The sequence below is a fragment of the Acanthisitta chloris genome, unplaced genomic scaffold, assembly GCF_000695815.1.
Source record: "Acanthisitta chloris isolate BGI_N310 unplaced genomic scaffold, ASM69581v1 scaffold55, whole genome shotgun sequence".
In the NCBI taxonomy this organism is placed as follows: domain Eukaryota; kingdom Metazoa; phylum Chordata; class Aves; order Passeriformes; family Acanthisittidae; genus Acanthisitta; species Acanthisitta chloris.
The window spans coordinates 1-25,928 of record NW_008672933.1 but is presented as its reverse complement, the minus strand read 5'-3'; the positions used below and the strand labels follow the sequence as shown (position 1 = coordinate 25,928).

The window sequence follows — 25,928 nt, the reverse complement described above, 5'->3', positions numbered from 1 at the left end:
TGGACAAATCCTTGCCACAGTGTGTAACAGGACACTGTGATCCTTGCCTGCTTCCCAGCTCTTCCCAGTTAAAGCAACAAATACCTTTGCAATCTGCCTTTTCAACCTCAGCCAGCTCAGATACAGAAAGAAAAGAGATGATGCAGAGGAACAGCCATCCAGCCTGGAAGGGATGGGCCAGAGTGGCTATAAGATATCCTATATGGGAGTCCAGCCCATGGCTGTGCAGCTGAGCCGTGGGACAACACAGATTCCTTCGCAGAGGACGCGGAGACAGGAGGGGGATGACGGGAGAGAAAGGGAAATGGAGCAGAAAACGACAACCGAGGCTTTCTCTGTTTGGTTTTGCGACGTATAGCACTAAATTAAAACATAAATGGCAAGCACTTAAGCAAGAGCAAAGCAGACCTCCCCTTCCCCCTCCCCCCAAAGGTTGCTTTGACACCGCTATGAATGAAAATGTCAAACCTTTGACATTGATTTGTCGGAGTTGTCACCCCCTCTCCCACCCTGGCGCGCCGCCAGCTCGCAGCAGAACAGATATCATGAGAACTTGGTTCCCAGCAGGGAGCAGAGTGTGGGGAGCAGGGGAGGGGGCAAGCACAACCAGGGAGAAGGGAGAGGAGTGACTCGTGCCTTCACGGTGATGCCTCTTCCTTTATAAATTAGTTAGGGCGCCGTTAGCAGATAAAGAAATTATCTGATAGCTGTCGAGGCAGGCGCTGCTAGATTGCAGCTGAAGGAGCTAAAAGAGACATAAAGGGGAAAAAAAAAAGTGAACCTCACAGATTTTCTGCTGCTTCTTGCCTCCTCCCTTTGAAGGAAAATCTGTACGTTGCGTGTGAGGCTGAGACAGAACGTTTTGGAGTCTAACCTTTCTTTAAAAAAAAAAAAAAGAAAGAAAAAGAAGGAGGGAATGTGGAGAAAACGTGAGTGTGCACGAGGCTGCACGGAGGTACTTACAGCTGGGGAGAGGAACCACAACTTCAAGCTATACAAAGAGCAGAAAGTTGCAGTGAGAGCTTTCCTGAGCCCCCCTGGGAATTACTGATCTCAGCAGAGCCAAAGTGAGATCGTTTTGGCAAAGGCTAATGCTGCTTTTCCACAGTGGAAGCCAAGGAGAGGCTTCAGGTACCGGTGAAAATTAATTGCGAGCGATTTCCAATTTCAATGGCAGTCATCTCTAATTCCGAAGTGGATTTTCATCCAGGAACAAAGCCACGTCTGCTCTCATTACTTCCGACTCTCAACACTCCTGGACTTCCTCCCATGCCTGCTGGGGTGGGTGGAGGGGTTTAATAAAAAAAACTCTGGGTCAGATCCTCATCTGCTGTAAACCAGCACAGCACAGCTCATTTACACCAGCTGAATGCTGCAAGGACCCATCTCATGCTTTGTCTTCTTCAAAATACATATTTTATGAAGTATTTACATTTCAATAAACCCAGTGGGAATTTCATTTAAAAAAGGGAAAAAAAAATTTGCAAAAAAAAAAAAATACACACCACACATTCATCCTCAATAAAGACCCAAGAGATTTAAAAATTAAGCAAAGAATAATAGGGGGGAAAAATGGGGAAAAAAAAAGCAAACTCCGGTAAGTTGTGCAGACCAAGTCAAAAGCTACAAAGACTTAGGGTAAAGAAACCAAAATGAGCAGTGCTTAAGAGGCTCAGTGACAGTCCAACACATGCTGTCTTTCGCCCTTGCGCTGAATTAAATTGTCAGGATTATCACCATAATGCTCTGTTTATGAAGGGTAACGGCAATTTGTGCTGATGGCACTTGCTGCCTTTAGCTTCAAGCTGCCTTCCTGCATCTCCTCTGTAATTCATCAGCTCTCTGCTCTAGCCTGGTGCCCCTTCTCACATCCATGCACGAGGAACAGGCCGAATCGCCCATCCATGCCAATTAGACACTCGTCGCCTTCCATCTGAAGATGAGGGTCAAGGAAGGCAAATTTCACTCCTTTTTTGGCAGGTCCTTTATCTGCAGGGCAGCACATTTTATCAAGAACATCAAACAATCAAATAAACAAGAAAAGATAATCCCCGGAGTTGTTTGGCTCTGAGATGTGGAGGAAAAAAATAAATACACATAAACCTCCCTCTACTCCTTCAGGGTCTTCTACAGATTCCTGAGGACCATGGGCAGCTCAACAACAGGTCTCCTTAGCAGGTGTAATTACCAGCCTGAGTGACACTTCTTTAAACTTGTTAAAAACCCAACAAAACTGGATATAAAGCATTAACATTTAAAAAAAAAAGAAGGAGTCTTTAAACTTGTTAAAAACCCAACAAAATTGGATATAAAGCATTAACATTTTAAAAAAAAAGAAGGAGGGAAATTTCCCTCTCCTTCCCCTAACACTTGCAAAAATATTATAAAATAGAAAAACATAACTTTCCGCTTGGAGTTAAAAATTCACAATTATGTGGGATTTCACCTTTAAATGTCAGTGCTGTTTGTTACATGAAAAAAAACCCTGTCAGCTTAGCCTTCCATGTCTTGCTGGTGTCTGCTTAATAGATAGTTACCTGGGATGATGGATGGCTCTTTGTTAGACCACTAAATGGCTCACAGCCTAGAATAAGCCTGTATTTACTGCCAACATTTGTTTGTTTCAAGGATGCAAACCCAAATTCGATTCCAAGCAGCTCCACCCGACAGAAACACAAGAAATAAAAGACAACTAATTTCAGCATGAGTTTGCAGGGCTCCATCAACACTGCTACAACCCTGAAGGCACTCTGCTGATGTTCTCAAACACTGAGACAACGGTGCAGGGAGCAAGGGGAGTCACAGACATTCAGCTGAGTGTGGAGGAGGCTCGAGGCCCAACAGCACTCCTGCCTAGCAATGCTGAGCAGCCAGTTGTGGGTTTTCTCCACAAAAGGGCCATTGGGCAAGCAGAGCTGGACTAAAAGCTCATCATGTGTTGGCCATCAGGTAACTAACTGCACACTGGGCAGGTCCTTACCAAGCTTGGCTTGCTCTCCTTGCTGTCTACTCCTTAGTCCAAGCTAGAGCTGGTGTAAGAGAAACCTTCCCAGGCTTGGAAGCACACCCCACGTTTGGTCTGCAGAGTCCATCCCCCTTATTGCCTTCCAGGACCATACTGTGCTCTCACCACTCCCAAAAGCCTCTCCTATTCCTGTCACAAGCCACTTAAACAACACATCTTGGTCGATTACCTGCCAGAGATGACCCACAGCTCCCCAGCAATTTCTCCTCCGGATCTCTCCTGAAGAGCAGGCAGAGTCTCTGACAATATGGTGCTCTGCAGGCAGATGGCCAGGTAGCACCTGACAGGCTCATCTGACTTTGTGCTCTCCACATAGTCACGATTTGAACCCAGGACCAGCGAGAAAACAGTGGAGCGCAAAGGATCTCCGACTATCATCCCCTCCCTGCCCCTCACCACACACACACACTCACTCACACCCAATCTGTCAGGCTTGATGATTATCACACACTTCCCTTTCCTCCTCTTGCTAGTCTGGGGCCAGTCCTGGATCACAAGAATTAATAAATTCTTATTAAAACCTGCACGAGACACAGTCCCGCTGAAAGTGCCACGGAAGGTTAATTAGCGAGGACGAGCTGAAACTTTTGTTGGCGTTTCTGACTCACTTAATCTTGTGAGCAGCCAGCAAGCTGACATATCCTGCCTCCGAAGGCACCAGGACAAGGAGGCTGTTCCCGTGGCAGCCAATGCGAGCTGTCCTCCCGATCCGGTGGATGTATTCCGCAGGTGAAGCCGGAGCGGTGTACTGCAGAAAGGGAACATGAGAAGGGAAAGGAGGAATTAACAGGCGTGTTAATTATAAACGAGGCACTCAGCCTGCTCAAGTCTGAAACAAAAGGGAGCCTGGGCACACCCCACAAGCTGCAACTCCCTCGGAACTGGTCTGGTTATGAGCCCTGTCCCCATCACTCGGCAGGTTTTTGACGTGTGAATGTGACACGTTGGCCAACTTTGAGATAATAGGACAGTTTCCCTATCTCAGTGTCTCTCTTTGCCTTTTACATTTCATTTCTCCACAGGCACGTCAGGAACCTGTTTGCTTCCCCTAAAAAAACCCCTGTCAAACCTCACAAAGACCTCCAAGTCAACGCCCAGGACTGCCCACATGGAGTGGGGAGCTGCCTGCTCTCAGTCTGGGAGAAAAGCCACAAAACAATAAAAAGCCGATTCAAATTTGGAGTTGGGCTAAATTGCTTTGTTTGGATGAAAGCAAATCATAGCTACAGGATAGAAGAAATCTAAGAGAGAGGAGGGAGTGCTTTTGGCAGTCTATGACACAGGTAGCAACTGTCTTGTCCTGCACAACTACCAGACACTATGAAAACATTACTTAAAGACCCCCCCAAATATAGCAGTGCCTCTGTTATTTCACTGGGAATCAAAACTGCCCAGCCATCTGCAAGATCTGATAAAGGGTGACATATTTTCATCCCTTTAACCTCCCCCTATTCTTTCCCCCCTCCTCTCTTTCCTGGAAAAAAATGAACATGCACAGAGATACTGCTCAGAAATGAGCCCTCAGCAGTTTAACTGGAAAAAAACCAACAACCAAAGCCCACTCTAGTGTTTATACCTGTGCCCTCTGGCAAAGTTTCTACTGGCTAGAGGTGTGAGTAAGATGCTGTGAGCAATCTAATTGCTCCCTGCAGGTCCTTGCTCTTGGACACAGCTCTCAGGACAGCTGAGATTTCGCCTTCTGGACACACAGAAGTCTCCCAGGGCTTTAGGTAATTTGCACGGCGTTCTAACACTGGCAACTATATCTTTGGTTAAATTATATTAATATACAGATCTGGGAATTCAAGACTTCACTTCCTCAGCCTTCTCTTGACTAGCTAGCTGCTACCAAATCATTCTTTTTTAGAAAAAAACCCACAAAATTAAAATCAAATTTGTTACCTGAAGGGATGAGGTAGAAATTAAAAAGCTTTGTTGAGGCTCTGTGCACTGTTCCTTTTACCCAGGTGTCGCTTGATACATGAGAATCTCTGGATCAGTTTTTCCTCTATTCAACTAACCTTTTTTTAATTATAAATCTTTTATAAAAATGAAATCTGCCTCATGCTCTCAGGCTCCTCTTTGAAACGACAGGCTGCTATTTTTAAGGTTCAATCCATCTTCCTTAGTTTCTTTTTTTTTTTATTTTTTCCTGAAGACTGTGTTTCTGTCAACAGTAATGCAGCACTGTGGGGGTTTTGCTGGGCTTTTTTTTCTTTTTTTTTCCCAGGGAAAATCAGAACTATGCAGTTCTACTGAAAGCTGGATGTTTACAGCTATATCCAGCCCCAACCTAGCAAAGTCTCACTCTAGACATTCAGGTCACTGCACAGACACTATTGGGCTACTCAGTGTTTAACATCAGGATTGCTAAGTGCAACTCCTCATGGAACTGCCTCCCCAGTAAGCTCAGGAAAACAGAAACACAACTGCAAGACGTGGCTGGTATTTCACAAGGTTTGGCTTCCTGTGGGGGGAAATGGAAGGTGTTTCGTCCCAGGCAGTGGAATATTATTCCACAGATGGTAACAGTGGAGTTACTGAAGAGAAAACCAGACCAAAGGTATGATTAGAAATGCTGCATCCTAGCAAAACCCTGAGTCCCAGTCCTGCAGTCAGGAACATGTGGGTCTCCCACACTGTAGGCATCAGCACCAAGACCAGCGAAGTGCAGAAAGGTTGTGGACTGAAAAGGGATTTCATCTGAGCAAAGTAAAATGCACACAGACACACAAACACACAGAGCAAACTTACCTGTACAATCCATGTAACTTGAGGCAGGTCTAGTCCCCGAGCTGCAACATCCTTTAAAATTAATAAGGAAATCACTTTAGTAAAAATGCTTTGAAGATATCAGCAGAGTGAGAACTCTTCTGGGATGGCAATTATGTCAGAAAGCAACTATACAAGTAGGAATTTTATGTGCCTAGTTTGGGGAGAGATGGACTGAAGGTCAGAAATAATGTTGAGTGTTTAAAATGCAAGGAATCTTGTTAAGACTAATACAGTAAAAAACGACCCACTACTCTGGCCCAAAGCCTGGAGGGTATAAACACACCTATTTCAGGAGGTTGGTGCTGGATTACAGCAGTCTGCTACAGTCCCTTTATTTTAGATCTGAGAGAATCCACTGTCTTAATGGTACTGATACCTTTGGTTCTTCAGTTAGTTTCACTGATGAAGACACATCTGCTCATAAGTCACCTACTGCCCAAACAGGGAGAGAGGCAGAATTGAATCTCTGAAAGGCAACACTATTTCTGAGCACACCTTCCTCCACAGCAAACCTAAGTACTAAAACCAGGCTGCTTCTGATGAAAAGTGAAAGGCAAATGGTCCTTGGCCTTGAGTGGAATATACAAAGGTACATTGATCTCTATCCACAAATAATTAGTTTTTTCTTAGGTGATGGTCTGAAGTTGAGGAGCAGATGACTTGCAGATCACCTGGCCCCAAAATCAAAGGCCAACCAACAATTTAGGAGAATCTGTGGGAATTTGGAGCAGAGCTTGAGGAGAGGGGACTTCAGCTACCCTTTAGTTTTGGCTTTGATTTGGAGAAACAAAATTCAGCCGTGAAGAAAAGAGACTGAAGCTGCTGTCAGGACTGTTATTTGATGTGCCAGCTGGTGAGAAAACCCATCAACTCAGAGGAGGATTTGAATGAGACCCTTTAGTTATCCACAGCCAGTATAGCTCAAAAAACATACCCTTTGAGAGAGAAAAGAGAGTTTAAATACTGTTCAAAACTGAGAGTGCAAACACGTTTCAATCTCCCTTCTTGATTTTCGGTTCATTAGTAATGTCCTCACATACTCCTTGGATTTTACATTCACCACGTGCAATAGCAGAGCAGGTGTGCAGATTTAACTCTGTTAGGAAATGTTTTGGAACACATGTATCTTTTAGCTAGTTGCAAAATAGAATATATTAAGCACGTAAGTAGGAGCTTAATGTACTAAAAATGTGTCAGCCACCCACTGAAGTGTTTTCATGCAACTCCCACACACGTTAAAAGACTGGGAAGCTGATGTTTTGGCAGCAAAGGCCTTCCCATAAGCACTAGCCAGGCTGCTTTGTGGCTCCAACTGCAGTAAAAGAGGAGACACTTTCCACAGAACCCACTCCACAATAACACACACTTGTGCTCCAACACGCTCATTAAGAAGCGACTTGTTCCCAGAGTCAGAATGAACAGATGTACAAAAAGCCATTTAAAGGAGGTTGGAGAAAATAAATCAAGAGAAGTCGGGAAACGTGTACAGCAGTTACCAGGATAACAAGACTATAAACTCTACAGCAGGATCAGACAGGAGTGCTGACGTCTGATTCCGAGCTGGCTGGCTCTGTTCTGCACTTCCACACTGACAAGCCTTTGGTCTTTTCCTACACTGTGCTCTTCCTCACACCCAGGAGGAGGGGAAAGACTGGTTGAGGAGGGGGCTCTGACCCTGGGACAGGGTCAGTTCCCCAAAATAAACCAGCAGATAAGCCATCCCTGTGGTCAGGAGCAAGAGCCTCCAACACAGGGAGAAGCAGACAGCAGGGCAGGAGTTATCCCTCCCATCCATCCAGATTCTTTCCCTCCTCTTCCAAGATACATTTTCTCAACACCTCTAGCTGGGAACCCACTGCTGCAGACAGTATTGTTTTCATGTGCATTTGCCAAAGTTGAAAAGGTTAACTGAAAGCCTAACAAATAGCCAGAGACAACATTTTAGGAGAAGACTTTCTCCTCTGCCTAGTCTTGTATTCTCTATTGCTTTCACAATGCCACCAGCTCCACTCAGTCGTTGCTGACACACATCTGCAGCTATTCTCCTGGGATTTCACTTGGCTTTCTTTCAGAAGTCTACTGGGATTTACTGGTAATTGGAGTGTTTTGCAAACTCTCAAAGATTCCTCAGTATCAGTCCACCTGTGTCTCCTGTAGCTCCTTTTTCTCAAAGACCCTAGCAGACAGCAGCAAGGTAGAACTAGGGTAAAAAGTTTGTGTTGATTTGCTTTCCTCTGCTGGCAGAGCCCAGGAGCTTACACTTCTCAGAACTCCAGAAAAATACTTGTGGGTCATCTTACTGGGAGAGAGAATCCAGCTGAAACAACAATTATCCAATTTTCCTAGCACACATTTATTCCACACACAGCAGCACTAACCTGCTGCCAGTACTCTTTTCAAGAAGCCCAATAGATTTCCAATATACCACTCTCCCTCCTTTTCCACTACCTCAGACAGCACTCCCCTTTCTGTGCATGATCTCATGCCACCATTTCTTAATTACAGGGAAATCAAGGATAGGACACCTTGACAGGTCAATGGGCCAGTGGAAAGGAGAACTCAGGGACCATCTCACCGGAGCAAGAAGAAATAACCTACACCAGTGCAATCTTAAAGAAAGCTCAGATGCCAAGAAAACACGATAATCTGAAGCCTCAACCATGTTCCTGCCCTGATCCCAACTGCAAGGCATGGAAGGACACAGGATCAAGGAACAATCCACCCGAGGACCCCCAGAAATGCTGAAATTTCTGACAATTCATGTTAGCAGCACGTGTTTGGGGGCGTGGGACATGAGGCAGTGGGAGCAAGGGAATGGGGGTACAGAGGGTGGAATGAAGGGCAAAAAGGCCAGACCAAAAGTGAAGACTATTGCTGCAGAAGAGGAGAACCAACACAGCCACAAAAGTTTTGCAAGGGCCTTGCTTTGCTCAGTCCCTCTCTCACAATCTAATTAGGGCAAAGGAAATTGCTAAAGTTGCTTTTGAAAGACACTCAATGGTGAGGTCTTGAAGGCCCTGAGCTTGACAATTGGCTGCCTACATGAGGCCTAGAAGTACAGATGGAAGGCAGCTTGCTCAGGTGCCAGGCTGTCAGTTGGATTAAAATGACTCATTTATTTACCAAAGAACCTCACAAAGTGCTTTAGCTAACAGGCAGAGAGGGCCTAACGGCTCTCCAAGCTGGGGAAGAAGCTCTCGCGCCTTCCCGGGCTGCCAAAAGTCATTACTGCCGAGTGTGGAAAGCCATCAGCAGGGTAGAGACCCCCGTCGGCAGGGTGACAGATTGGGCTGCGTAATCAGAGGAGGAAGGGGAGAGCACAGAAGCTGTCAGAGGCGAAAGCTCTTGGCTAGGGCCGCCAGAAAACTGGCAAGATGAGTTAGCGTGACTGAGTAAACAGCAAACAATCTCCAAATGATCTTTCCTCTCTCCCTGGAAGAGATGAACTTGTTTAAAAGGCACATCCCAAAGGAAGCCGCAAAGAACTTTGGTGAAGGAGAGAGAAATAAAGCTGGATGAGACCCTCTGAGATACACGGCCCTCCTTTATTTTCTTGTCTTGCCAGCTTATATTGTCTGGCAAAAATATTTTATGGACTATATTAATATACATATGACATAGAGCAAATTAATAAAAGGAACAGCAGGTCCCATTGCTTACTAGAGCGGAAAGATGGGTGGAGAACATGGCATAAGGGACAAGGGAAGGACAGCAACATTATTTGTGTTGCTCTTTTGTGAGCCAGGTTTCAGAATTCTGCGGGCACAAAATGCGATTTTTGCGGCGCAGAAGAACAGAACCATCTTTTTGTGTAAAATTTTTTTTTTTTTTTGCTGATCTGAAGAAAAGTGTCAGAAAAAGCAATGCCCTCAGAGGCAGGAGGTGGTCACAGTGCCTGGCTGCCCTTTGGACATCTGCGTTGGGGAGGCACCTGTAATGTGGGACTGGTGCAAAGTGTATCTCTATATTAAGGTGTCCATATGGTCCCCATTACTGTGGTAACAGGCCACCTCCTGGTTTCAATGCATTTGTCCTCCCAACATCTCTGTAAGATAGAACACTGCTACTTTCCCCATTTTACAGATGGGGAGCTGAAGCACAGAGAGATTTTTGGACTCAGACACACAACTTACTGTGCTTAACGCGCTAACCGTGTGCCAGCTGAGCCACAGTCACCGTCCCCGTCAGGATCTGCTTCCCTGCCTTGCAGGAAATGGAAAGGGGCTGAGATTGAAATGGAGGAGGGTTAGGATAAATGGGTTACCTTACACCACCCTCTTCAAGGCAATCCAGGTTAATTCACCTTACCTCCTGTTTATAGCAGGTCAGGAGCAAAGCCACAACTATCCCTGCTCAGCTGACATGTGGCCACTTTTGTCATCCCAATTCCATATCCACTTGCCTACAGTCTGTGGCATGGCAGGAAATCAAACCACATCTCTAGTACCTCAGGAGGGGAATCCCATCCATGGGGATTTCTTTATCCAACTTCTTCTCTTCCTACCTTGTCAACAGCTGTACATTTCCTGCCAGATTTTTCCCACCACGTTTCCCCTAAAAATGGTCTCAACCAGGAACTGATAGCCCAAAGACTGCAATGGTTCTGCTTTCTCTTTGTCTAAAATGGAGCATTCACCACCTTTCCAAGCTCACGAAATGGAAATTTCAATAACAAGACACATCCCTGAAATGTCTCAGTTATAGGCACCATGTGCATGAAGGATGACAAAATTCAGCTATTAATTTTTTAGAATTTACCATTTTTTACCTTCAAATCACTTAATCTACATAATGACTTAAGTTTTGTCATCTTCCTCAGTTGATACACACAAGTATTACCTCTGTATACAAGGGAGCCAAGTTATAGCTACACTTACGCATGGCAAAGATGCATTTTGACCTTGACCAAATCACTGAAAGGTTGTACACACAAGCAGGACCAGGACCAGTATGAAACAGGAACAATTTTACAGGTGATGCCATATACAGTTTGGCAATGCTAAATCAAATATGTACATGGCAATCCTAGTTTGAACTGTGAGCATAAAAATAAGAGAAAATTCAGCCCCCACTCTGAAAAAAAAATTGCACCTAGTTTCCTTTAAGAATAACGTGCTGCAGGAAGAGGAGTCATTTCAGAGCTGGAGAGGGTTTCTCAGCTCTAATTACTCCCGATCGCTGTAATTTACAAGTTTGCGGTGGGTAGAAATCGCCAAGATTCACACGTTTTCAGATCAACAGCTGCCACTATTAGAGAGCAAATCGTGCAGCCTTCTGCACCACTGCAGCAGGCTGTGGCACAGACAGGTCAGAAACGAGAGGTGGAAGGTGCCACCACGACACGAGGGTGACAGCAAACTTCAGGAGAGGACAACCATTTCTCCCTCAGCACCCTTGAAGGAAGCTTGAAGGGCACAAGGAGAGCAATGATCCCTTTCCACCCCTGCAGGTGTTTGTTTTAAACCTTGGGGTAGTTATTAAGTTGGGAAACATCACATTGTATCCAATTTTCCTGGCAGTTATGGGGTATCCTACAAATTAGGATTGTGTTCTACTGGCTGCAAGGAGAGGGCAAGGTTCCAGCTTCAAATGAATAGATTTTTCCAGACCTAAGACCATGCAAAACATTTAGTGGCCTCTTGTGTAAGACATATATTCTTTCTGTGCATGGTAACTTGCAGTAAAATGTCACATAACAGTTTGCAAAGAGGGCACCAGTCCTTACTTAACAAGTGAGATGCAGAAAATGGAGATGACTTTCCTCAAGGTCAGACAGCGAGCTGGAATTAGAGCTCAGTGCCAAATCCTCTGGTCTACCATTAGGGATCAGACAGGCCCATTAGTGTGGAGCTGCAAAGGGACTCCAAGTTACTTACAGTGCAAAGCAAGATGCCAGTCTTGGATTTTAGGAACTCCTGGAAGACCTCTGTTCTTTCCTAGAAGATTGAAAAAGAAGAATTAAAAGATTGCTTATGCACATTACAATCAAACACAAAGCAAATCAGCTAACAACTCTGCCTTGCTCACTAGATCATGCACAGCTCCAAAAGCAAAGGGATTGTCCTCATGAATTCCAGTCAGACTCTTCCTGCAAAAGGAAAAAAATATATCTGTGGCACACAGGTGTGGTGCCAGGTAGGAAGGTACAGTGTCTGGGGGAAGCCTGGATGCATTTGGTCAAATCAAAGCAGCCAACACCTCCGTGGTTTGCACAGAAGCATGGCCTGTGTGTGCCAAAAACCAGGAACTGTTTCACATGGAGATGGGATCCACAAGATTAGGCAGCACCAACAGAAGCACTGGCATACTTTATGGGCAACAGAGGCTTTTTGTGAATGCAAGAAAAAGCTGGACAGGTTCGCTGCTGTCTGTCCAGTCACAGGATGGGCAGGATAAGCCCATTTTGTTGACACAGAGATATAATCACATCACAAGAGATCAGCCTCATCATGTGCCCAATGGGGCATGCAGACAGCCCCTGCACTGCCTGTGGAATTATCAAGTACTGGGGGTGCTCAGCTGCACAGTGGCTCACGTGAAATGCTGAGGGGCAAGTCTTCAAAGCAATAGCAGAGATGAGACCCTGGCCAGAAATCCCTGTCCAAGGGGACAAGGAGGCAGGACTGCTGGGTCCTGCAGGCAGGGCACCCTCCTGTGCCCTCCCTCACACTGGCAAAGGCCACCAACAGGGCTGCTGACACTGGGACAAGGCTGTTCCTTCCCATGGGGGGCAGGGACAGGTGCTCCCCAGCCTTGTTGGCACCAGCAGAACTCCTGCAGCCCCAATTCTAACACGAGCTCAGGCCCCCAGGCAGGGCCATCCACACCCCCAAATCCCAAACTACCCCACCAGAAATCTCTGAGCCATTGAGCACCAGAACTGCAGGAACCCAGTATAGCTCCTCAGATACCTCCAAAAGTTTCCTGGTCTGTCAGCCTCCAAACCTTCCCTGGCATGTTCCAGTTAGTTTAACTAACTACTCTGGGGTGTGTTTTCTTCTTGATAAAAGCCACAAAAACTGAGTCCCCAACTCACATTGATATTTGCTATCTGACAAGCCAATCTCTGAGCACTACTAACCAAAGGCCTCAGCAGCACCTGGTCTTCACTTGCCAGGATCACCTCTGCACCCACACTCCCCCTGCTCTGCTGTGGGAAACAACTGAGCACACACACTCCCTTGATCCAATTCCATTTGCTCTCTTCCTTTTCAGAGCTCAGGCCTTCTCTGGCCTCAGAAAACCCCTTTTCCTTTCTGTCCTTTTGCATCCTCCTTCCAAAACATCCTTGTTTCCACGTTTCAAGCCTTTGTTCCCAGAGTTCTGGCTAGGAGATAAGAGATCATCCTATTATGTTGATGATACAGAAGAAACCTTAGACACTTGACTCCCAGCTAGAGGTACTGTTCTAGAAGAGAAGGGAAGCTTGGGCCTTGCTGACACACTGAACCCTCTGCTGACAAAAATTAAAGAAGAGAGCACGCTGTATCTTGTTGACAATGACAGCAGCCGTGCTCAGCAGTACCATATGGGATCCACAATTTAGCTCCATTAATGCTCTTAATTTGAAGACATCAAGCACTAATTACACACTGGGTACTAAAAAGGCAAAACCCTTCCCCTGGTGCCAGCTACTTAGTGGTGTTCTGTTGGCTTAACAGCTGGTCAGGGTAGAGTTGGGCCAGACCAGGCCTGCTCACTTGCTCAGGCAGGCAGGTTGAGGAAAGGCCAGACTGCAGGGACAGCAAAGCACATGTTTCTGGTCTCCACAGGATGGGAATGAGTGAGAAAAACAATGGCTCTTCACCTCTTGCTTCAGCAGAAGAGCTCTATTCATTTACCATCTCTGCTGTGCAGCTCAGAGTAAAGCAGCAACTCTCTCCATCATAGACCAAGGGCAGGATCAGGGGCTCAACTTCCAAGGGAGGTCTCTCAGCTATTGAGAGCAATGCTGCAGTGACAGTTCATTTGACACTCTTCTCCTGGCCTCTCAGCTCTCTGTAGCAAGCTGCAACCTCTTCCCTCAGGTCTATCTGGCTAAAACCTACCTCTACATTGGGGTAATCACTGTTACACTGCGATTATTTCCATCCCAGGGAGAAGAACAGTCTGTCAAGACACTGTTCTTCAAAACCAAAGCCAAACAGCTCCATCCCTCTCTAATGGGGGCAACTTATTAGGTAGCAACATCTGGGGGCTTGGGTAAGGTTTTCCTTTGGCATTAAAAGTCTGTCTTGACTGCATGAGAGAGAACCACAGAGACAAAAATGGTTTAAGTGCACCCAGTGGGAATACAGAATGGCTGCCTCAGCCTGCAGGAAGAAATAACACCTCTAGCCTCTTCAGCTGTGTTTTTCAGATACAGCTATCGAGGTACTTTTCAGAAATGGGACAATATCCTTATTCTCATTAGCAGATGGAAGAGTGAGGCCCCTAGAGGTGAAATGACTCTCTGTCCTCTCTTCTGCCCTCCTCCCCAAAATAACCACCTAATAAATCACAGGGAGTAAGGAATAAAACTGCAAATCCTGACATTCTGAGAATGCTTACTTCCTGTTCCATGTCGCCATGCAGGCGTAGAAACTGTAAGCACACAGGGGAGAGAGAAGAACGTCCAGGTTGTTCTGACTCTGGCCCTCCTGAAAGGACCTTTATAAGGAGCTCATAGTAGAATTCCACTTGTTCACAGCTGGAGAAAAAGATGATCATCTTGTGGTGTTTTTCAAACTGCAGGAAAAACAAGAAGATTGCACATGACCATTTTCACAGGCTTCTCCCCATTCCCTGATCATCCCAAGATCCAGGTGGCTTACAATTCTGGAGATATAATTATCTGGAAAAAGGATTACAGAGTTTGACACCAAAGACTGAGCCCGTGAAAGAAGTATGAGTATATGCTGCATGGGTATCTCACAGCCAGCATGAAAGACACAACAGCACCTCAGCTCTCTTGTGGCTCACTGTACACTAGATGCACTTCAAAGCCCTGGATCTAAATCCATGCTATCCTTGACAGAGAAACAGATAAAGGAGTTGGAAAGGGCAAAGGGCTACTTAGTAATATAAATGCAAACAGAGTCTCACCTTGCATTTCTCAAGGATAAAAGCTGCTAACGTGACAAGCTTCAATTTGCTAGGGACCATCACGAAGTACTGCTTGAGCTTCTCTGGAACAGCAAAGTTTTCCTGCTCCATGCAGTTTGATGAACTACTGTTTGCTCTATCCATTGGTGATGCTGGTTCAAGCACTTTCTGGATGTCATCTGCTATGGAAATGCTGATGGGATCATTCAAACTGATATCAGCCAGTCGTGTCACTCCTAAACCACAGACAGTGAGAAATACAAGAGCTTCAGTCTGGTCTGCCATGATGTACTCACAGGAAAAAAACAACTAACACTATCCAGTGAAAAGGAGTGAAGGTAAAGGAACTAGTGACACTGAGAACACCTCCACAAACCTCAGACTCTTGAGGACTCACTAGGCTGAGCTGCTGTGGATGTCAGCAAAACCCTCACAAGACACTACTTCAGCCAACTGTGCTACTTTACATTGCATAAATGTCTTTATGGACAGACAGCACTTGGCACTCCTGTTTTTAAATGTCTGTGTGGAAAAAACCAACAGATTTTCACTCTATCAAGAGTCCAGGAGTCAACTGACTGCTTGTACGATACAGAGCAAATCACACAACAGCTCTCTTGTCATTAGTTTTCTGCCTTAATTTTGTGTTTATAGAACAAACAAACCCATCAGTGCTTCCCAGGTTCATGGTGACTTTGCTCTGGAATTTGGGAGACATATGTAAAGACCATGTAAGTATATCCATTGACAGAAATTCCACTAATGAAGGACAAGTGCCATAAGCCAATGACATTAATAGGCATTTCTGCAAAGGGCTGTGATAGAATCAGACTCAACCAACTATTCTGAAGGTGCCTGTGCATGTTTCAGCTACAAGAGTCCCCACCTATCACTCACCTTCTGTGAGGGTGGCTGAGAGCAGCACATTCTGGCGTGTCTCTCTCTCAGCATTTAAAGCATTGAGTATCACAGTTAAATCCTTCTCAAAGCCCAGGTCCAGGATCCTGCAAAAACAGCAGAGGTGATCAAAGATGCTGTAGGAAAGAACGAGGAGAAAATCTTAATATGACATGACATCTCTGCAATGAAGAATTGTACAATGATCTGTCCAAAGTGGATGTTGCTTCCTAATCCCAGATATGTAGTGCTTGGCTGAGGCCACTGAGCATGAGTGGTTTAAGATGACGCTCTCTCTTGTACTTTTTTTTTAATATTTAGTGAATTATGATGCAGAGGGTCTAATAATTAGTCTCCATCTGGGAAGTTTACCTGTCTGCTTCATCAATAATCAGCCACTGAGTACGACGGAAGTGAATACATTCTGTGGACTTGATGTGATCAACCAGGCGACCAGGAGTGGAAATGAGGATATTGATCCCTTTACGTAATCTGTTGAGATTTTCAAGCAAAAAAGAAACCCAAAAGAGAAAAAAAAAATACATACAGGTCAGCAGTAACTCTGGAATAGGAACACAGAGTGAGGAACTGGAACCTACAGGGAAAAAGAGCCACAGGAAAATTAGGGACAGGACTTTCTCCCTGATTAAAACTGCAATTTCTTGCACAGCTACAATTTATCTTGATCATCACTGATACTCAGAGGCATAGTCAGGGATAAGGACAGGGTGGAAAGAAATATTAATGTTAAAAAAAACAACCTAACACACCCCAGCTAGGTTTTCTTTCCTAATTGAGTGCTTGTTTTACTGTCAAGAGTAAACTTCTTTTTGTGTATGCTTATATAGAGAAATGAAAATTTCACTTTGGATTACCAGCTTACAATTCAATTCTTGAAAAGGGAAAAAGAAAGGGATTTCTAACACCAGGAAATCTCTTCTCCAGAAAGCAATTTCCCCCATAACAAATACCGTAGGCAGCACACAGTGGTAAGCAAATAGAGGTGTTTGTCAGGAGAGGAAAAAAACCCACTGACACAAGAGATCATCTTCTCAGAAGGCTCATCAACATTTTAGAAACAGATCCAACTGGGGAAATTTTTGCTGACCTACTCACTGTGTCTGTGGAAGATCCAAGGGGATCACAGCTTGATCCAAACTCACCATCCTCCCTCCCAGGAAGAAAAACACTCTCAAGAAGAGTAACAGCTAAAGACACTGTAGAGCAGAAGGACCCAAAATACAATTTAAGGAGTTGACTTCCTACCTGGCTTTTTCTGATTTTCTCTTTTCTCCTCCCATTAGCACTCCAGGCACAATCCAGTTAAATGGCTACAGAACGGAAAAACAAGACCAATACTGATTTTTCTTAATAAAGACACAAAGCCTAATCAAAAATGATGTTTCTGGGCAAACAAAGAAGGGACTGGGGCTGTCAGCAGTGTGCATCTGGTGTGATCTAACAGACATAAACAACGTGCACTCTCTCACCCACAGCTCCCTATCAATGGCACCTTCAGTTCTAGCCAGGTAACTCCCTGCCCACGTTGTCCAAAAAGATGGAAATGCAATTAGTTTTGTACCACTTCCAACCACACAACAATATTCCTTTTCCTTCTCCCCACGTAGCCTCAATGTTCAAAGACAAGCTATGATGCTATTTCTTCATCTTGCTTTTAAGCAAGATCTTGCTGTGGCCAAGGAAAACTTAAGAAAAGCACAGGATCTACAAAGTTTCTAAAAACACACAGCTCTACGTGCACACAGTCCCTGTGCCTGTGAACATCACATGGCAGCATTGCTAATGCTGCAGGAGCTTTTGTGGCTTATTTTAATGAGATCCAATCCTTCACTGAATCTAATACTGCCCAATATTTCCAGGGAAGACAATCAAAGCACAGCACTGCCACTGCCTCACTGGAGAGGAAGCACAGGGCAGCAGCAGAGCACAGCTTGTAGGGGCTGCACACATGAGTGACTGGGAAATAGGCTTAAGTTTGCACTGCCTGCCAGAAACACTCCTACAGAACAGTTTCTACATAAAGTTTTTTTGCAAGGTTTAAAGTAAGGAAGATGTCCAAGCAAGATGCAGGCAATGACACCTTAGCAGTTGGCATTAGGGTGATTGCATTGGGAGCAGCTCAACTTGCCTTTTTCTCTCTCAGGGCTGACACAATCACATCACACCCTCCAGCTGTCCAGCCCTTCCCAGGGCCAGTCAGATCATGATCTAAAACTCCTGGTTTGGGTCACTGTGACAGTTTACACTGGACTTTATGGTGACTACACATTATATGTTAACACAAAAAAACCAAAGGGGCTGAGTCCAGACTGACCACATTCATCCTCTGAAGGACATCAGGGGTTCACTCATAGTGACTCCTAATTGCCATGGAAGAAGACTGAAGTACTTTAAACCTCAGCATGACACAACAAAATCTTACTTGGAACAGAAAAAACAAAAAGACTTGGGAAGTACATTACTATTTCAAGGAATCAAAGAAGAGGGAGTAGGAATATGGATCAGACACATGATTTAGATACCTTCCAGCCCCATGGTAAGTTACTCTGCCTCGATTAAAGGAAAGCACTGTCACTTAATGATTTGAAAAACCTTCTAATTTCTCCAGTCATTCAGCTGGCAAAGCAGTTCACCAAGTTCTACTCCCCATCTGAAACCCATCTGTCCAGGATTAGCTTCAGTAAAATGGTCCTTGTCACTGTGAGAGTTTCCACTCATAACTCAGACTGAAACAATGAAAGGGATTTCTAAAAACAAATTGCTGTGAAAATCAACTCTGCTTGTTTATGAAAACATGTGCAGCAAAGGTGCCATAATTAATCACTTAATTGCTCATGTAATAGTTCAAAACATGCCACAGGGAAATCACATACTTAAACACATTTATCTTTAAGGACCATACATCTTGCCAGGCACTGGATTTCCTTAAACATCCAGCTGGATCCACAGGAAGTGAAGTTGCTTAGCACCTTACAGCAAGAGGCTCAAGGAAGAAGAAGAACACAAAGCATTGGATTCTTACCTTAAGTAGTTTCTGCACTGTATCAAAACTTTGGAGTGCAAGCTAAGGAAATGAACAAAAGAAAATGAGCTCTGACAAAGTCTTTCTGGATTACAAGTCCCTATGGCTCAAAAATCTGTAAGCTAATCTAGTTATGTGTATCATCAGAATTCTAAATACATCTTTAATTTTTATTTAGAAGCTGCTTATTAATTTTTTTTCTCTTGAATAATCATAGAAGCAGAGAATCAACCAGGTTGGAAAAGACCTCCAAGACCATCGAGTCCAACCCTACCGTGGTTACTAGACCATGGCACTAAGTGCCACATCCAGTCTCAGCTTGAAAACCTCCAGGGATGGTGAATCCACCACCTCCCTGGGCAGCACATTCCAATGCCTGATCAATCTCTCCATAAAAAAATCTCCTCCTAATACCTAACCTAAACCTGGCAGAGCTTGAGTCTGTGCCCTCTTGTCCTGCTGCTGGTTGCCTGGGAGAAGAGACCAACTCCCACCTGACTCCAACCTCCTGTCAGGGAGTTATAGAGGGTGATAAGGTCTCCTCTCTTTTATTCTATTTGGACCTGTTCAAAAACCTCTCTACTGGCTCAGCTGCACAAACCACCCCTCAGGACAAGAGAGACTTCTGTTGGCTTCCATGAACGCCCTGGGGAGAAAACAAGCTGAAGACACAGAATATTTTGCTCCACTGGAAAAGGGAAAACTCTAGATGAAAACCACTATGAAAAGGGAACCCATAGGTTAGTTATCTTGTGGCAGTCAGGGCAGCCCACACTAATCCTTCACCTGATCCATGGAGTGATCACACCATTGGATCTTCCTACCTCTGCATTTCTTTTCTCAAGAGAGACCATTGCTCCCAACACAAAGTAATACCAACTATAATTACAAATTATCTTCCTAAGTACTCTCCCTGGCAGCCCTTGAAACAAGCTCACAGTTTCCTCCATGCTTAGTATTCACACAGCATCCTAGAGAGGCAGTAAGTTGCTGTTGTAAAAATTTAAATAGCTTCAGAGCTTTCTCCTTTCGCAGAACTGAGCAGAGATATTGCACTGCAGGTTGCATAAAATATTGGACCCCAAATGAGATACCTGCAATCAGTGCTCCACATGGAAGTCATTATCATTTGACACACAAAAAAAAGGAAAAGGTTGATCCTCTCCTCTGACATTGCCTTTGCAATGGCAAATAATATAAATTAAGCAGAAGAGAGTTCAGTGGAGAAACCAACTCTTGGAGGCTTCGTCCTCAGCATTCACTGCTGGCTTTAAAAGGGAAATGTTTGTATAAACCTGCACTTTTGCAAAGCTGATTTCACTGGCTTTACTCACTCCCCCTGTATGAGCTAGGCATGAGGCAAGCACTGAGCTGGAGAGGTTCTGCTGTCTTCACAAGGATTTCCAACTGCATGAGGAACACTCAGGATTCCCTTCTGCCTTTCTCTGGCATGGCACTGGACAAGGACAAGCCTTGAGCAACCTGATCTAGCGAGGAGGTGTCTCTGCCCAGGGCAGGGGGTTGGGACTAGATGATCTGTAAGGTCCATTCCAAGCCCTAAATTGTACAGTGATTCTATGATGATGATTCTATGATGACAACTCCCTATGAGGGCAAGATCTGAGCAAAAGGACAGAGCATTTCCTAACAGGAGAAATGTGAGTTCACCTTTCCTGGGGGACCCACACCCACCCAGTGCCCAGATTCAGAAAGAAAAAGGTCACCTACCTCTCTTGTTGGGACTAGCACGAGTGCATAGGGCCCATGGCTGCGCTGCAAGCAGAGAACAGGAGATCCACTGAGAATTTACCACCAATAAACAGAGTACTTCCACATCTCACTGCTGTTGGCCAACACAGTGAATTCTGAGGGGTTTAGTGCAAGTTTGTACACAGCATTTTAGGGTATTTCTGCCTCTCAGCTTGTAAATGAATCAAGTCTTTCACATATCAATGCTGCAATGGTTTCTCTTTCCTGCTGGGAAACCTGCTCATGGTCAAACCCAACATTTTATTCCATACACATATTGGTTCACTCTTGTATCTCTGAGTTGCAGAAATACTCTCCTGCTTGATGCACAGTGATCTGTAAGTAACTGCTGCAGATAGTAACAATCCAGGATGGTTGGAAACACTTCAACCCCTAAGTGAGGATGATACCTTTCCATAAAGAGATGGAGGATCTCCAACAGCATTTTCTGGTCAACCAGATGATCCAAACTGGGAGCAAATATCACATCTCACTCCATGCCAAAGATGAGAAACTTACTACTCCTAACAGGCATGGCAGTAACCTTTGTTTTCAGCTCTCCCAGGTTCCAGACCATTATCTCTTGTGCACTCTGCCTACTCCAAACCTGGTAATTTAGCCCATTTACAAATTCCCCTTGCATGGAGCAATGGCTAACACTGTTCTGGTATCAGCTGTACCTCAACAGCACAGAAGGATCACACGTGTCACATGCACAAAGGGGAAGACAGACTGCTTGACCTCTCTATCAAAAAGAGACAGCAATGCCTACAAAGCACTGGATTTTTATTAATCTTAATCTCAAAAGCAAATACATTTAATTCTGTTGTACCTACCTGTATTTTGGATTCCATTCCTTGCAAAGACTGTACAAGTGGAATCCCATAGGCAAGAGTTTTACCTTTTTAAAAAGGGAGAAAGTAAGAAAACTTTCCATCAAAAAATACATGGCAACTACAGCACTGCAGCAAATTAAAGCACCATTTGTACCACCATTCTTAAGCTGCAGTTAGAGTTTGGAAAAGCTTCAATTTAGCAGAGTTTCCAGCATGGAAGATTGACAGGCAATTCACCAAAGGGTTAATTAAATGAGAGAGGTGGTAGTAGCCCACTCAGATCTACCTAAATAAACATCCCCAGCAACTCAAGGAAAGGGGAGACCCAGACTGCTGCAAAACAAGCAGATGAGTTTGCACATGAGTTTGCAGGGTAAGAGCATGTGCTGCTCAGCTCTGCACCTGCAGCCAGGGCAGGAGCCTGGGAAGAGACTCATGTGCCATGGCTGGAAGCTGCACACCCACACCCAATCCCACCCATGAGCTCTTACAGAAGCTTGCACAGCACCTCTCTGTGTCCTGGCAGGCCACACCAGCCTGCCTAGCCTGGCACTGGGGTCCAGTTAATATGCCCTAAGGAAGGAGACTGACAATTCAATACTGACCTGAACCAGTCTGAGATCTCACCAGAGCATCTTTGCCTTGCAGGAGCACAGGAATTGTTTGCTTCTGAACACTGTGTAAGACACAGAACAGGTCAGGAAATAGAAATGCAACACAGAATCCTAAGGCTTTAACATGCAGTGACTGTTTAGCCCAAATTCCACAGATTCATCTCTGCTGTGTAGCTACACCAGTTGAGGTGATTCCTAAGCAAAGCCACTAGATAGGCATCAGATGTGCTAAACTGAGAAAAGATGATTTTGTGACTCAGGTACCAAACTAGAAGGCAGGACTCCAGGGTTCCACCTTCAGCTGTGACCACTGGCCTGATCTGCAACCTGCAAGTTATTTCTCATCCCAAACTTTGAAAGCAACAAACCCCAAAGCAAATGGGACAGCAGGTACTGTGGTCTCCACACACCAGTTACATACAGTGAAACAATCCCAGATGATTGGCTTGAAGGGGTAGAGTGCAAAGGTTTTGCATTAATTTGCTTACCTGGTCATGCTACTTATGTTTAGGACAGTGTTGATTGTGGAGACCTAGAGAGAGACAATACAGAGGAGTAAATAGGTTTCCTTGTCAAAGTGTTCCATTTGTTTCATCTTGTAGTACAAGCTAGAGCAAAAACCACAAGGCTGATGTTTATTCTCTACATTACTGGCCCAGAGCAACCAGGTGTAAAGTTGCCATGTCCTCAAAATACTTCTTAATCAATCAGAATTACACCATTGCTGGTTTTCTGTGGGGTTTTGGCGTTACAGCTGCACAGTGAAGGTTGCTGTGTTTGAGGACGAATTACACCATTGCTGGTTTTCTGTGGATTTTGGCGTTACAGCAGCACAGTGAAGGTTGCTGTGTTTGGGGATTGGTCAGGACACAGGACAGCACGTTCAGCTAAGACACTAGCAAAATCAGGTGAAGGGCTGGCACAAGCCTGTCCACATCACTAAGACACTAGCAAAATCAGGTGAAGGACTTGCACAAGCCTGTCCACGTCTCCATGAATACAGGTGCACCTCACAGCTCTCCAACCTGCTCCCCACCCAAAATACCATGTTTCAAGGTGTTCAGCCTTTCTGCCACTCACCAGATGTGGGTGGAGGTCCAACTGGCTGAAAGAATCTGTAGTGAAAACACTTTCTTGCACCTGCTGCACTGCTTTCCTGAGTTAGGGAAACAAACCAAACAAAGCACACAGCGGGGTTAAAAATTATCCTTCCTGAGTTAGGGAAACAAACCAAACAGAGCACACAGCAGGGTTAAAAATTATCTGACAGCATTCTAACAAACAGCAATGAAACCACACCAAGCAGCTGATGTGCTCAAGTAAGAGCAAGAATTCAAGACACTAAATTTCAAGGCACTGAAAGAGGTTTTTCCCTCTCATTTGTCTGCAAGACACTAAATTTCAAGGCACTGAAAAAGGTTTTTCCCTCCCATTTGTCTAAAATACCTGTGGATTGTGGGGATGTCAGGGTTGTTTTTAAACAGGCTGGAAGTCTTAACGAATGGTCTGTTCTTCTGGCTGTCATTGTGGTTGTCAGTCAACTGCTTCTTAGGAACAGGTTTCTGTGAGGAACTTCCCTTCTCCCTGCTCTCAGCTTCTGTTGCACATTTCTTGAAGGTGCCTGTGGATGGTTTACGCCTGCGTTTCACGGGTGGGTTTCCATGTGCTGACTGGAGCTTCCTTTTCTGAGCACCAAACTGCTTTAATGCCAACAAACAAATCAGAGTCATTAATGACTGACAATGAACAACACAACACCGTAGTGATCACAAACATCAGCCCACAGATTGAGTCCTTACTTCTGGAATCACCCATTCCCTGACTAAAGAAATTAAGTTTGACTTTTGCAGCTAGACAGTTCCTACTCTGACAGATCCACCACCACGTCTGAGACTTCTGACACTACTGAAACACAAAGAGCAATCTGAAGTCACATCTAGTGCTCTTCCCTCAAGGACTTCATCCAGCTTCACCAGCAAATGAGCAGAACACTTTAAAAAGCCTATCTCAAATGCTCTGCAAACCTCCAGATCACATTAAAACCTACCCCTAGGCTTCCTTCTTCCTGTGGGCAGGAGGGATGGCCTGGACTTCACTCCAACTTATGCTTCTGCCAACTCTCAGCATTTCTGAGCTCTTTATTTCTTCTTCTGCAACTTATCTTTAATCATGTAAGAAAACCTTTTGCTCTCCCCATATCCATCCCTCCAGGCACAGTGAAGAGGAAAACTAAACTTCCTTTGGTCCCCAAAGCTCTTTGCTGTCCCTCAGCCCTTTCTAACAAACTTGTTTTCCCCTCACACAACAGCAAAACACCTGAAACATGTGAAATAACTGCACAATTTTGACTCATTTTCCCCCTCTCTCTTCCCCATCCCCAGCTGCACACTCTGACTTTGCCTTCCCACAAACTGTTTTCAGCCTCTATTACTTTTTTCACTCGTTTCTTCACATTTTTGGCAACCAACCAAAACCAGAACCTCCTTCCACCAACATTCACTACCAGAAAAGTGATGGTGGTGGTATCCCACCCCAAGCTACCTGATATAATCAGGATAAATCCCATCAAATACTTAATTCACACACATTCCTGCACAATATTTTAAGAACACTAATTAAAACAGGCCAGAATCACTGTAACAGCAACTTTGAAAAATTGAAAGTGTCTATTTAATCCATTCTAATTCTCCTTTCCTCAAACTTCCAAGAGCAAAGCACCTCCTTCTGCAGTTCACAGCACTCCCACAACTAGTTCACTAGTTCTTCTTTGTATTCAGGTGGAACTTCCTGTGCATAACTTTCTGCCTGTTACCTTTTGTTTTATTGCTCTGCACCACAGAGAAGAGCCTGATCTGCCTTCTTGGCACCCCCTTCAGATACTTGTACACATTAATGAGGTCCCTCTCAGTCATCTCTTCTCCAGGCTGAACAGGCCCAACTCCCTCAGCCTTTTCTCCTAAGAGAGCTGCTCCACACCCAGTGCCAGAACCACACACAGCTTAAACACCTCCAGATGAGGCTGAGAGCTGTCAGAGCATCCCAGGCCACGAGGGAAGGGCAGTGAGATCCCATCGTGACCCACGTGAAGGGCTCAGAGGAGCTCAGACCTAACCCCCACGTGGTGACCAGACCCATCCCGGTGTGAGCTCAGCCCCTGCTGGGGTGAACCCAAAGGCTCCGCTGGACAACTTTCCAGACTCTGCCACCCTGGGCCGGCCCATGTCCTGTGTCCCTGGCCATGTCCCGTGCCCGTGTCTGCTATTCTGTGCCCTGTGTCCATGCCCCGTGTTCCGTGTCCCATGCTCTGTGTCTCGTGTCCTGTGTCCCATGCCCCGTGTCCACGTCCCATGTCCTGTATTCCGTGCCTCGTGTCCATGTCCCGTGTCCCATGCTCTGATTCCACGTCCTGTGGTCCTGTGCCCCGTGTACACACCCCGTGCCTCGTGACCATATCCTGTATCCTGTGCCCCTGTCCCGTGCCCTGTGCCCGGGTCCAGCATCCCGTGTCCATGTCCCGTGTCCCATGCTCTGATTCCACGTCCTGTGCCCCGTGAACGCATCCCGTGCCTCGTGACCATGTCCTGTATCCTGTGCCCCTGTCCCGTGCCCTGTGCCCGGGTCCAGCATCCCGTGTCCATGTCCCGTGTCCCGTATTCTGTGCCTCGTGTCCATGTCCCGGGTCCCGTATCCCGTGCCCGTGTCCTGTATCCACGTCCGGTGCCCCGTGTCCACGTCCCGTGCCTCGTGTCCGCGTCCTGTATGCATGTCGCCTATCCTGTGGCTCATGTCCGTGTCCCGTATCCCGTGCCCCGCATCCCACGCCCCGTGTCCACGTCCCGTGCCTCATGCCCATGTCCTGTACCCATGTACCACATCCCGTGCCCCGTGCCCCGTGTCCCGGTACC

General features: G+C 45.5%; 1 protein-coding gene across 1 annotated transcript in view; it reads right to left on the bottom strand.

Moving 5' to 3' along the window:
- DDX31 (DEAD (Asp-Glu-Ala-Asp) box polypeptide 31) overlaps positions 1-25,788 on the bottom strand; it is a 46,812-nt gene extending 21,024 nt beyond the window's left edge. Inside the window, exons 1-16 of the mRNA XM_009074686.1 lie at positions 25,599-25,788; positions 23,470-23,644; positions 23,104-23,179; positions 22,512-22,555; positions 22,015-22,085; positions 21,410-21,474; positions 20,553-20,597; positions 18,825-18,866; positions 17,048-17,112; positions 16,154-16,273; positions 15,782-15,888; positions 14,885-15,120; positions 14,351-14,527; positions 11,677-11,736; positions 5,780-5,830; positions 3,634-3,773 (exon numbers count right to left, since the gene is read on the bottom strand). Coding sequence (XP_009072934.1) covers positions 3,634-3,773; positions 5,780-5,830; positions 11,677-11,736; positions 14,351-14,527; positions 14,885-15,120; positions 15,782-15,888; positions 16,154-16,273; positions 17,048-17,112; positions 18,825-18,866; positions 20,553-20,597; positions 21,410-21,474; positions 22,015-22,085; positions 22,512-22,555; positions 23,104-23,179; positions 23,470-23,644; positions 25,599-25,788 — 1,664 coding nt within the window. The remainder of the gene's footprint in view (positions 1-3,633; positions 3,774-5,779; positions 5,831-11,676; positions 11,737-14,350; positions 14,528-14,884; positions 15,121-15,781; positions 15,889-16,153; positions 16,274-17,047; positions 17,113-18,824; positions 18,867-20,552; positions 20,598-21,409; positions 21,475-22,014; positions 22,086-22,511; positions 22,556-23,103; positions 23,180-23,469; positions 23,645-25,598) is intronic.
- Between the last annotated feature and the right edge of the window lie 140 nt (positions 25,789-25,928).